The 12,735-nt window shown below is 46.9% G+C and overlaps 1 protein-coding gene across 2 annotated transcripts in view; it reads right to left on the bottom strand.

The window, feature by feature from the left end:
* LOC146784022 (zona pellucida sperm-binding protein 3-like) overlaps positions 1 to 12,735 on the bottom strand; it is a 167,610-nt gene that overhangs the window by 99,368 nt on the left and 55,507 nt on the right. The window contains exon 1 of one of the 2 annotated variants that reach the window (XM_085635834.1): positions 7,790 to 7,939. The exons of the other annotated variant lie outside the window; for it this stretch is intronic. Within the exon in view, the coding sequence (XP_085491960.1) occupies positions 7,790 to 7,808 (19 nt within the window). The 5' untranslated portion in view covers positions 7,809 to 7,939. Of the gene's footprint in view, positions 1 to 7,789; positions 7,940 to 12,735 lie in introns of those variants that run through there. 2 annotated transcript variants of the gene reach the window in all.

The following is a 12,735-nucleotide window of genomic DNA, read 5'->3' as shown; positions in this document are numbered from 1 at the left end:
GATAGTTAATCTCCCACCTCAAGCTATGCCATACGTGGTGATTCTGGCAGGTATTCCGGAATTAACCACTTCTTCCGGAGAATCAGTGGGAGCACTAAAAAATAAAATTATTCACTGGTTGTCCATCAACAGACCTTTGCCTGAGGGCTCACATAGCGAGGTTCTTATGGTGAGAAGAACACCGTGGATAGGCTCCACTAGGAAGTCTATCCAGGGTGACTGTGTAGTGATAAACTTTAGGGACCCTGCCACTGTTAAGTATATCTGCAGTTGGCCACGGAACACGCAGGGGTCGCCAATTCAAACACTCCCCTTGTCTTTTTTCTACCCCTCAAATGGATGTGAGGGGGAGGGAGAGGGATGGGAACTTGTGTCTACCAGAAGGAACTGTAGGAGGAGATCTATTGTACAAAAAAATCACCCTATTCCTAGAATTATGAGGGATGACTACTTTCCAACATACAATAGGTTTAGTTATTTAGATAGAGTGGATTGACTGGATAGGCAAAACTCAGGGGAGGTGGAGAATTGCAACAGCACCCCACTACACATTGACCCATCTGACAATTCTACCCAGATTATTGGATTTCAGCAGACACAAACGAATCTGAATCCCTGTGAAGTGTCTCCTATAGAACTTAGCGGTGCGGTGCTGGGGAGCCTTGCACAAGACCAACCCCTTGCCAACCCGAATGCAAATCCCATGGACACTATATCACTATCTCCCAACCTAGAGAATATCAAAGTTCCCCTTCTAAATATTTTATCCTGGAATGTGGCAGGTTTATCCAACAAATTAAATTGCCCGGCTTGGAATATCTTCATAGAGAATAGGAACATCTGTTTGTTCCAAGAAACCTGGCTGAGGGAAGATTTTACTCGCACTGGCTTCGCTGTTTTTTCAAAGAATGCTAAATGGTCTGGCAAGGGCCGCCCTTCTGGCGGTCTGGCAATTTGGATAGCCACAGACCTAGGCTGCAGGGCTGCCCCGTTGGCATTAAACTCGGAGGATATTTTGGCCGTACTCCTAGAATGGCCAGACTTGTACCGGCTATTGATAATAAATGTCTATTCAAGGCCAGTTAGCTTTTCGAAAGAATCAAGTACCATTGATGAGCTTGATCTTGCCCTTAATACAATCCCTGAAGGCGTCCCCTATATAATAGGAGGAGATTTTAACTGCCATTATGAGCCCCTTATGGGCTCATCGGATAGCTTGACCAAGGAGGAGGACCTTGTTTGGTCCATACCCCCCTCCCAGCTACCGGCCCCAAGAGCCTGGTCTCCTCTGGCGGTGCAAATCTCATCACTTACTTTTAAACACGGACTTAGGGCCTGTAACGGAAGGTTACCATCAGACATACCTCCAAAATGTACCTTCCACAGGGGAAATATAACATCAAACCTCGATTACATTCTGGTCCCACTGGCATTATGGGCAAAGTTAAGTGACTTTCGTATATTGCTAAGAGAGGATAGTGACCATAATGCTCTGGAGCTTGAGCTCCTTTGCGCGGGTCTTGAACCCTTGAAAAGGAATGGAGAGTCTCCAGATGCTGGGTTACTTCTTTCTAACAATAGGCGAAGAATAAAATGGGAGACGATACTAACGAAACAAGGGTTGCTCCCCAAGTTGTACGCCTTAGTTACCCCCTTGTTAGAGAAGGCTCAAGTCTTAAATAGTGGCACTAGCATGATAGATTTATTCACGGAGCTGGGTGAGCTACATGCAGATCTCACCACTTCTGTGTTAGAAATTCTAACTAGTAATCCCCACAGGGCCCGTGTGACTACCACTGGTCCCCTCTGGTACAATTCCACCTGTAGGAAGGCCAAAAGTGACCTCCTATTTCTAATAAAGAACGGACATGACCGGGACGAAATTAGTGAGCAAAGGAAGGCATACAAATTCTTAATTACAAATGCAAAGCTTGAATGGGAACAGGAAAAGTGGGAGAAATTAACAAAACATCTGGCGTGCAGAGACTCAAGGAAATTCTGGCGCTGTGTAAACACAGGCTCAGAAGAGCTGGTCTCTGCGGTCGAACCAAACATTTCAGCTAAATCCTGGCAGGACCATTTCCAGTCCCTATATATGCCACCAGAGGGGACGGTGATCGATCCTGTCCAGGCACAAACAAGTATATCCTTGAGTTCGTCACTATCCCTTTCACTCAAAGAAGCTAAAGTAGCCATTATGGGTCTGGCGTCAGGAAAGGCACCGGGTTTGGATGGCCTCCCGGGAGACCTGTTTAAACAGGAACCTGAAGTATGGGCACCATATTTTGTGTTCTTATTTAATTCTATTCTTAAGGGCATGAAGCTTCCTGATACTTGGCTGGGAGCAGAGATCGTCCCAATTTTCAAAAAGGGTTCGCCTCTGCTCCCAGCCAACTACAGACCAATTAGTCTCATAGACGTCTCCCAAAAATTATTTGGGAGACTGATTCTCAATCACTTACAAGAGTGGATGGACGAATCAAACATCTTGAGCACATATCAGGCTGGCTTTAGGAGGAAAGTCTCCACCATTGACCAGATTTTTAGATTAAATTGCATTCATTGGAAAACTGTTTTAATAGAAGGTGGCACTTTGTATACTATTTTCGTTGACTTACGTGCCGCATTTGATTTAGTCCCTCGGGACAAACTTTGGGGCGTTCTGGAAGACATGGGGGTTCCCAACGATATATTAGTCATTTTAAAAAGACTCCACTCGGGGAATTATGCAAGGGTGAGGTTTGGAAGGGGGGGCACCTTGACTGACCGATTCCCCGTTGACAGGGGGGTCAGACAGGGCTGTGTGCTGGCACCGACTCTGTTCTGCCTATTTGTCAACGGGGTGATCGATCATTTAAATGCGCTGGAAAACATTGATGCTCCTAGACTCGGAGGCACAGGGGTACCTGCTATTCTTTTTGCGGATGACACCCTGTTGCTCTCAAAGTCTCCAATGGGCATTCAGCGGATCCTTGATGGATTCACAAATTTCTGTGCGATTCGGGGGTTGGAGATCAATGCTTCAAAGACCAAGTACATGATCTTCAACCCCCCCAAGAAATTACGTCCCAACCCCACACTAGGACCCATCAGGCTGGAAAGGGTCTCCAAATTTGAATACCTTGGGATAACATTAAATGAGTCTATGACTTGGGACTCACATTGCACTAAGGCTAGACTCAAACTAACCCAAATGACAGGTGGTCTGGCAAGGATGTCCCGTGGTTTGACATATCAGCCACTTTCTTCTCGGCTACAGATCTACAGGATGCAAGCTAAAGGGGCAGTGATTTATGGTGCTGAATTATGGGGGCATTCTGCCACTCATACTCTCCAGGTCACTGAGAACAATTTTATCAGACAACTAGCAGGCCTCCCGTCTAGCACCCCTCTTTTACCACTGAGACTGGACTTAGGCCTAAGACCGATTTTGGAAGAATTAAGTTTGAAACCGCTATTGTATTGGCAGAGACTATGGTCGGTACCAGAATTGTCTAATTTCAGAGCCGAGCTTCAGGAAATAATGAAACTGAGCAATCCTGTACGGCTTCCTTGGCTCAGACATGTCAAGCAATTATGTGAGTCATTGGGCAGGCAAAATCTATGGTCCGACCCAGAAAATATCTGCCCCAAAATTTCACGAAAGTCTCTCTCAAAAGTTTATTATGAATACCAACTGCGCATTAACACAACCAATGCAGAGGAGAGATCTTTGACGGGCAAATTCTTGGGGGTAAAAGATTTATATATGCAGGAGGATGTTCTTGACAATATTGCGCCCCCAATTTCCAGGAAACTTTTTCTGCAGTGGCGGTATGGCACCCTCCCTCTCAAAGCGCACACTGCACGATGGACAAATGTTGAGAGCTCACTCCAATGCCCAGCGTGCGACTATTGGAGGGAATGCGACTTACACATAATATTCTTCTGTCCAGCATACAGGAAAGCAAGAAATTACTGGCTTGTTCCAATATTGAGGAACCTGGGTTTTAGGCACTATCATCCAGCCTACAGGATCTTGAAAAGTGATCTGTCTGCCCCAATTGTTTTTGCACTGGCAACATTTTTAACTTCAATGTGGCGCAGACGCACCCAGTGTATTAAGTTATTGAACGAATGATGGTTTTACAAATTGCTAAATTAATTGTAAATTTTATTGTATTCCAATGATATGAATTTCTTTTATGTTGTAATTCTTTTATGGTCCAAGTGACCGAAATAAAGAACAATTGAATTGAATTGAATTGAATGGTGTAATGTGGCTTGCTTCAGAATGCCATTTTACCAATTGTTAAAGTCCCTTGACAGAGCTGGATGGACCTCAACTAGCCTTGCTAGGATGATGAATTCGTGATATTGGTGATTAGTCACCATATATTACTTCCATAAAAGGTATTGATCAAATTTGGAGTGTATCTCAGCTACTGATGTACAGAAGCTTTATTGCAATACTGGTTCTCGTTAATGAATTATTCTAAGAGGCATTTTTGGATGGCTATATTGATCGACAGTACTATTTGTTTTTTTTTAATACAAATATACAGTCTTAAAAAACATATGCTTGTATTTCAAGAGATGTGAAAACATATTGTTAACAAAATGCTGCACTTAAAGTGAATATACGAGTAATGTTTAAATGGTTATATTATTTTTTGGGGCCATTAATGTCTTCTATATTTGTCTACATATAGTAGTGCGCTAGTGCATCGCATTCGTACCGGTCCTGATGGTTGTCCTATGTTAAATTCAGTGGCGGCTGTTATCGGGGAACAGTGGCGAGGCAGGGGGGAAAAAACAAACAAAAAACAAACAATTACCCGAATCCCGCTGCATCGTCCCTTTTCTGGCTCCACTGCAGGCCCGGGCTCCCAGCCTGCCCAGGCAGCAATCCCGGCGCTGCTCTCACAGCACGAGGGCAGCGCCGGGATTGGCCTGAGTGGAGAGCAACTCTCTTTCTATGCAACTCTCTTTCTATGCAACTCTCTTTCTATGCAACTCTCTTTCTATGCAACTCTCTTTCTATGCAACTCTCTTTCTATGCAACTCTCTTTCTGTGCTATAACAATACATTCTGCTTTTGGGTAGAAAGGAACCAAGCGGGCCCTCTTTTATAGGTGTATGTCCAATCAATCATGCATGCATTCATCACTGGCATGCCTGTTTTGTGGTGAATCAGCCTTTTCGTGGTGTCAGAGCGCCCTCGTGGGAGATGGAGTTGATAGTGAGGGGGCGGCCCAACCTAAGTGATATTAGTAGTAAAGGCTGGACCAGTCCATAACTTCTGGAAGAGGGGTAGTTTCCCAATTTTTTTTTGTATTCGCCCAAGGACCACCCGGAGGCAGAGGGGCCCGTGGGTGAAAGGTCCCTGGCAGGCGCGCAACACCCATTGGACTCAAAGGGCTTCAGCCCCCCCCCCGTCGTGTGTGGCAGCCCGGGATGAGACACCTTCCCGGGCAAAAAAGCAGCCGCACCCGGCACTTTACAGGTCTTTAAAAGACCATTTGCATGTTAATGAGGCCTCGCTGTTGTTTCACCCCTTCTAAGAGCCCCTGCAGCTCCACTCTGCCTATTGCTTAAAAGTTCAGCCCCCCCCGAAATTTTTGCTCAGCCCCCCCCGAAATTTGGCTCAAGTTGCGCCTCTGGTCACTGGGGACTCATTTTGACAACAATTGTATCGACCGAGGAGGAGTAGACGTCGCACCTTGGCAGCCGGCATGAGGAGCCTGATGGGCGTGTAAGGGGGAGTCGTCACCCATGGATAGCCACGCGTGCATCCGCTCGCGACGCTGTGTACTAGACGCAAGGGTTTAAGCTACCCCCCCACACAGGATAGGTACCCAGTGGGGTGTTTCCGCACAGGGCCGGCTTTAGCGCTGATTGCGCCGTGTGCGAAAATGTTGGTCAGAGCCCCCCCAATGACCACCTTCGCCACGGATTCCCTCACTATCACCCTTCAACAGTGCCCCTCAAGTCTCCATAACCACTCACTCACGGATATGCATTTAATTAGGTTTATAGTGCCGCTCATATCAGTGTAGGGTATCAGAGCACTTTACATCACACACACACGTTACACAGAGACAATCAATCACACGTGTAAATCAGTGAACAGTAAATGTTACATCAGACAGAGGAATGCAAAGGTGTCGGAGTCACATGTCATCCATACTGGTAGACAGTATAGTTTAAGAGTGCTTGGACTGGAGAAGCACAAACTCAGAATATAAAGCATAGCACCATAGATGGGGGTTACATTTTATTTTATAATAAGAATTTATATTTTTTTTTATAGAGATTTTATTTTTTTACAGAAATAGACCTAATTTGCAAGGTTAGAATAATGAAAGGGTGGAGGGTGGGAGCATATGCTATAGTAATAATATACCTTACAGTTTGCACGCAGCTCTTTGATGCTAGTTATTAGCTCACTGTTCTAGATTAGGATTTTAACTTGTACACTGCAAGGAACAAAAGGATCTTGCTGACAAAAGCACCGACCTCTTTACATTATATGCACTTTGTGATCTGCACAATACACGTACTTTGAATCAGGCATATTAACCCACTGAGCTACATTTGGTCGAGTCAAAACTTCCACTAAACAAAACTCCGCTCTCACTCCAGGAAGAACATTAATCACCAGAGTTGACATTTTTATTGTGGTATGCAAATTTGCTGGACACCGGTAACGCAGCAGCCGGTGCTTTCAAAACTATAACATACTTGCAAACACGACGCCCCCAGAAGTCAGCACCCAGTGCCATGGCACCAGTTGCACCGCCCTAGAGCCGGCCCCGTTTCCGCACTTTCGAGATGGTGTCCCCACGCCCCTCCACCCACGGTGTGGTACGGGATGTTCCTGCTGCCATGGTTATTATTATGTCTTTGGAGCAGGCGTAACACAGGCCCCCATATCCCCTGCAGTGAGGGGGAGGGAGCCTCAGCACTGCACTTCGGCCGGGGAGCTCCTGATAGAGTCCGGAGGGTGCCCCTCCACGCACCTTGCAGGGGGGCCCCCTCAATTATCGTTATGCCACTGAAAAAAGCCCCCCTCCCCAGAAGGGGTGCACAGAGGGATAGGCCGCACGGTCCACGATTCTCAGATTACAACACTTGTGTCAAGGAATGAGGGGGGTGGGTGGGAAACAACGCACGCACTACTCGGAGCTACGTAGATGACACTGGGGAGGGTCTGAATGGAGACAGCCTATTGGACCCATTGTATACTGTGCTATAAAGATAAGTACCTATACCTACGGCTGAGCGGAATACTGTGGGTCACAGAGCCCAAGGTCGCAGTGCCACCCCTGTCCACAGCTGTAGCCCCACCTGCAGGCCCCATGACCTGTTCCTCAACACCTCGGCGCCATTCATATCCCTACAGACTGAGCGAGGACACCAACTCCAACTGGACGGTGCAATTATCCATGGCAGCTACAGTTATGCACTCTGAATTTACTTTACACCTACATCATATAGCAGTAACTAGAACACCGTTTGAAAATGCAAGGAGCTGCACTTTGTAACCATACTAACTATACCACACAGCTACAGCCATTCAGTGTAAATTCACTGTGCAACTACACTATGTGATTGTAACTATAATCTATAAATGCTACATGATAAAACTATGCAACAGTAACTTCACTATGCAACTATTTTAAGTATACTCTGGAAAGATTCGTGTAAATTCCCTATGCAACTATAGTATTAAATAGTAGCCACAGTGAATAAACACAATTTCAAGACACTGTGCATCTACATGAATTGTACTGTACCATGGACATACCTTGTCTAGCCATTTTCATTTTGGCGTCTCTGGTACTTTTAAATGGCAAAGTGAACTCTTCTCTTCCGGTCTGTGGTGCTTTAAAGGAGTACTCCCAGGCACTAGTCTCCACTGGAGTACTTTTAGTGAAGTGGTGAGCCCGCCCTTCGAATCCTGGCCCCGTTCCTTTTCATGCTGCACACTCCTCGGGTCTGTATTCCTGCCAGTCCGCTGCAGCAGGTGACGGTGTCATGGAGGCGCACCCACCCTTCTCCACAGACCCCCACCACACATGGCCGTCTTTAGCGCTGGTGGCGCCTGGTGCAACAATCTTTCTCGCCGCCCCCTCCCCACCCCTTAATACCTCCTCTTCTGATTCCTTCACTGCCACCCCCCAAAAGTGCCCCTCATCTCTCCATAGCCCTCCTCTCACAAACATTCCATTTGTTTTAAAGGCCCGATAAAGGCTGGCTTTACTAATCCACTCAGCTCTCAACATAAATACAGATCTGCTCCTTGCAGCAGGCATATTAACCCTCTGCGCTACTTTATGGCGAGTGAAAACTCACTAGACAGAACTCCGATCTCTCTCTCTAGCAGGAACATTAATCACAAGAGTAATTTTGATGTTTTTCTTTTATTGCTGCGTTGAAGCCAGAGAAAGGAACTGTGCAGCAGGTGTTTTTAAAATCTTAAAATATTGCTAACAGCGCCCCGCTGTGGTCAGTGCCCCCCCCCCCTTCCAGGTCAGCACCAGTCGCACTGCCCTAAAGCTGGCCCTGCCACCACATACAGTAGTTAGACTTCAATCTCTAGCACCGCCATCCTCTAGGAACTGCCCTCTCCCCGGGGGAACGTGTTTTCCTGCCCGTGCACGGCTCTGACGTAAGTGGAGGCCCTGGAGGGCATCGAGGCTGCTGAGAGCGGCGGCAGGGACTCCCTCCTGGGAAGGCCTTGTTGATGTGGCAACGCTGGCTCTCCAAGCACCGAAGAAATCAGAGATGCCAGCCAGGTGTGCCCGCTATCCATAATATGCCAAATCTGCCCTCTGCCAGTGTATCATGTGCCATGGACTGTAGATGAATGTGTAGCACGCGGGCTGAGGCTGCCTGTGATCCTGCTGAGCTTGAACGAGACGGTACAAAAAGGGCGTGGTGATGGACGGAGCATCAGAACCAAACACTCACACCCAGTCAACAGATCTGGGTTTGATCAATCACCGTTCTTTAGCCCACTCTGCCACCCCAGTTCAGACATGGCCATATGCAAATCAGTCTGACCCTGTGCCTCATGGGAACAGTCCAGCCCGAACTGCCAAGCCATGTCTTCCCTGGACCAGAAACAAGCTTCCTAGGACCGGTTTCTGGCATTTCAGCCGTCTTCAGCCAGGCTTGCTTGAATCCAGTGGCAAAAAAACGATGGATTTAGGCCCAGATCTCTGTCCTGGGGTGAATGTATGACATTGTTCTGCATTCTGTCCACCAATTGTTGTTTTTGCAATTGTCACCCCGAGTGGGAAGGGTATGCCCAGATGTGGGTCCCTTGCTCTCCATGCCACTGGAATCAAGCTATCCTGGCTGAAGAGGGGTGAAACCCCGAAACCGGTCCTAGGATGGCAGTTCGGGTTGGACTGTTCCCCATGAGGCACAGGGTCAAGACTGATTTGCATATGGCTGGGTTAAAACTGGAACGGCATGGTGAGCAAATGGATTTAGGCCCACATCTATGTACTGGGGTGAATGTATGACATTGTTCTGCATTCTGTCCATCAATTGTTGTTTTTGAGCTTGAACGAGAACCACTGCTTTGGGTGATTAATTTAGGAATGACATACCTCCGTGTGGTATGTTATAAAGCATAGGTACTCTTAAACATTTTCGTAGGGGCGATGGGGTGACCGAGGGACACACTGACTTAAACAGGCAAGCTGCAAGGTGGTTGCGAAGGGATTAGTGGAGGGGATAGGGGTGTGTAGGGGAAGGGAAGCGTGTACATCTAGTGGCTGAATTTCACAATGTGAAACTAGAAAAACAGGGATCAAGCTTGGCTTCCCCACTTGACCAAATTGTGTGATCCTAGGCAATTATTTTATTTCACTTTCCCTAATTTTTCTACATTACCTCATAAAAGTGGACCTCAAAGCACACAACTGATTACACTGTACGAAAACCTTTACATGTGTTTGATTTAACAAACTATAATGTTGTTCATGTATAATAGCAACCCAGGCCACCCAAAGTGTGTGCGTCACCACTGACTTTTTGAGAGGGTGGGGAGAAGCATGAATGTTTCTAAACTCATGTTTGAGAGCTTTCACTTGATAGATATATTTCTCAATGCACTGAAAGTCTGATGTGCTAATGTGAAAAGGTTCTACATTTTAATAAAATACCCTTTTTGAATTTTGTAGGGGCTTTATCATATTTTTACACGTTTATTGCAAGCTTTCTTTAAAAATGAAGGTGTTCCAAAAGATAATCACTGCAGGGCACCCTAGTTACTTCCTTTCCGTCAATTAACCTTTAAATAAACGCTTGCACATTTATTTAACCCCTTTATATTGTTAGTGCTGAGTCGAGTAAACAGCGGCCCAGTGCTGCTGTTGACCCGGAGGCCACATATAAAAGTCAGGAGGGCCACATGGCATGGGCAAGAGATAGTCACCATCGAGTGCTGTGCCCATGTTGAGCCAGTAGCTTGCAAATCCCTTGACCTGACGAAAGTACTTACAGGCTACTGCGGACGTCAAGACTCTGACATCACGTTACTCTAATACCCTGCTAGGCTAGCTCGGACGCAAAAAATAGTCTGCAAAATGGTAAAAAAGGTATATGGAGATGTTAGAAGTGGGTTGGCAAAATACGAGTTGACCTGGACCTTTTATGGATGGAACTTTACACTGCCTAATTTAGAAGTGCCATGAATCTGTTCACTTTCTGCCGTGCGCTAGGTGGTTAACATTATTTAAGCCGCCAAAGCAGCGCCCGATGACTGCTGTAAATGTAAATGAGGTGCTGGAGGGTGGGTCAGATTGGAGCCCTAATATTTATGTACACCACAATGCATGTGCCAGATAAGGGGTGATTATGTACCAATAGAGAGGCCTTTACGGAAAACACACACAGAGTCCGCTGTAACTCCTGATGGCGCTACCGGCTGAGCTATAATAATAATAATATTAAAGCTTGTAAAGCGCGACAGCTACCCCAAACAGGGGTGTCCCGGCGCTATAGCAGTAGAGGAAGCTAGATTGACATACAAAGGTGAGAAGACCGGCCTCCTAAGCCCTTAAGCTGAGCCGAAGAGCCATGTTTTCAGGGCTTTACGAAAGCAGGATTCTGAACTTGCCAGCCGTAAATGGCTAGGCAGATGGTTCCACAGTGTAGTAGTTTTAGCCGTGAAGGATCTACCACCCAGATGTGATTTTCTGAAATGGGAGGAGTGTAGCAGATTGAGAGTTAGAACGTAACGCCCGATTCTGCTTGTAGGGGCATAATCTGTCCTTCAGGTAGCGTGGGCAATTGGCCAGGGTCATTGCCTTAAAAATAATTCTTTGCTCGACCGGTAGCCAATGGAGCAACTGGAGATGCGGAGAGACATGGTGTCGGAAAGGGATTCGGTGAACCAGTCTCGCAGCCGCATTCTGAACCAGCTGGAGGCGGTGGATAGCGTATTTGGGGAGACCTAGATAAAGGCCATTTGCGTAGTCCAGCCTGGATGTGACTGTGGCATGGACTACTATTTTCCGGCAATCTTCCGGGAGGGGGTGCAGAATTTTCCTTACGTTTTTTAATTTTCTGAAACAGGTTGCGGAGACCTGCTGAATTTGGGCAAGGAGAGAGAAATCAGACTCCCAAGGTACTCCTAAATCGCGAATGCAATTAGCAGGGGGGTGATGGTTCCATTTCCTCTGGCCACCATAGATCCGCATCGGGGGCACAGCCCGTGCCGAAAAACATGACTTCGGTCTTTCCAGCGTTAAGCTTTAATTTGTTAGCGTTCATCCAAATGGCTATGTCACGCAGGCAGCCTTTAAAGTTCTTGAAAGCCTCAGCGGACCGCTCCCTAAATGAAAAGAACAGCTGTGTGTCGTTGGCGTAGGAAATCGCTTTCACACCCCAGTTGTTGATCAATGAGAAGAGCGGAGCCAGATAGAGGTTGAAAAGTAATGGGCTCAGGGCGGAGCCCTGAGGGACTCCACACCATAGCGGAAGTGGGGACGACTCAAATGGCTTGAGGGCGACCCTCTGCGTGCGACCGCTCAGGAAGGAAGACAACCAAGCCAGAGCCTTTCCTCCAAATCCTGCCCCGTGTAGTCTCTTGACCAGTATGGAGTGATCCTCGGTATCGAAGGCCGCCGAAAGATCCAGGAGCACCAGTAAAGATGAAGCTCCTGAATCAAGTGACCATCTTATCGACTCGGCTACCTCAAGGAGGGCGGTCTCTGTGCTGAAACCTGCCCTGAAACCAGATTGTGTATCATGTAAAACTCCGCTTTCCTCGATGAAAGTGGTCATTTGTCGTTGCACTAGTTTCTCGAGCATTTTACCAGGGTCAGGGAGTAGGGAAATGGGTCTCAGGTTGCTGAGATCATCCGGATCCCCATTTGGTTTCTTTTTTAAAGGTAGAAGTGTGGCATGTTTCCATATATCGGGGAAGATGCCAGTAGACAGCGAAGAGTTCCATAACTGGAGTAGCATGTCCACTAGGGGGGCGGATAATATTTTCCACAGTTTGGGCGGGCAAGGGTCATCGGGTGCACCGGAGTGGCAATTCTGAATGGCAGCTAGCGCTTCCTTAGTAGTTAAGGGCGTAAAATTGCTAAGTGCCGAAGTCATTAACTTAGATGGGGGTGTGTCTGATTCTATAGTTGGTGCTGATGGACCAAAAGAGTCATAGACCTTTAAAATTTTGCTGTCGAAGTGGTGCGCGATTTTGTCGCATAAAGCATGAGTAGGAGTCATATT

Source organism: Triturus cristatus, chromosome 11, assembly GCF_964204655.1.
Source record: "Triturus cristatus chromosome 11, aTriCri1.1, whole genome shotgun sequence".
NCBI classification, from domain to species: domain Eukaryota; kingdom Metazoa; phylum Chordata; class Amphibia; order Caudata; family Salamandridae; genus Triturus; species Triturus cristatus.
Note: the sequence above shows the minus strand (reverse complement) of the source record. Positions and strands in the feature narration are given on the sequence as shown.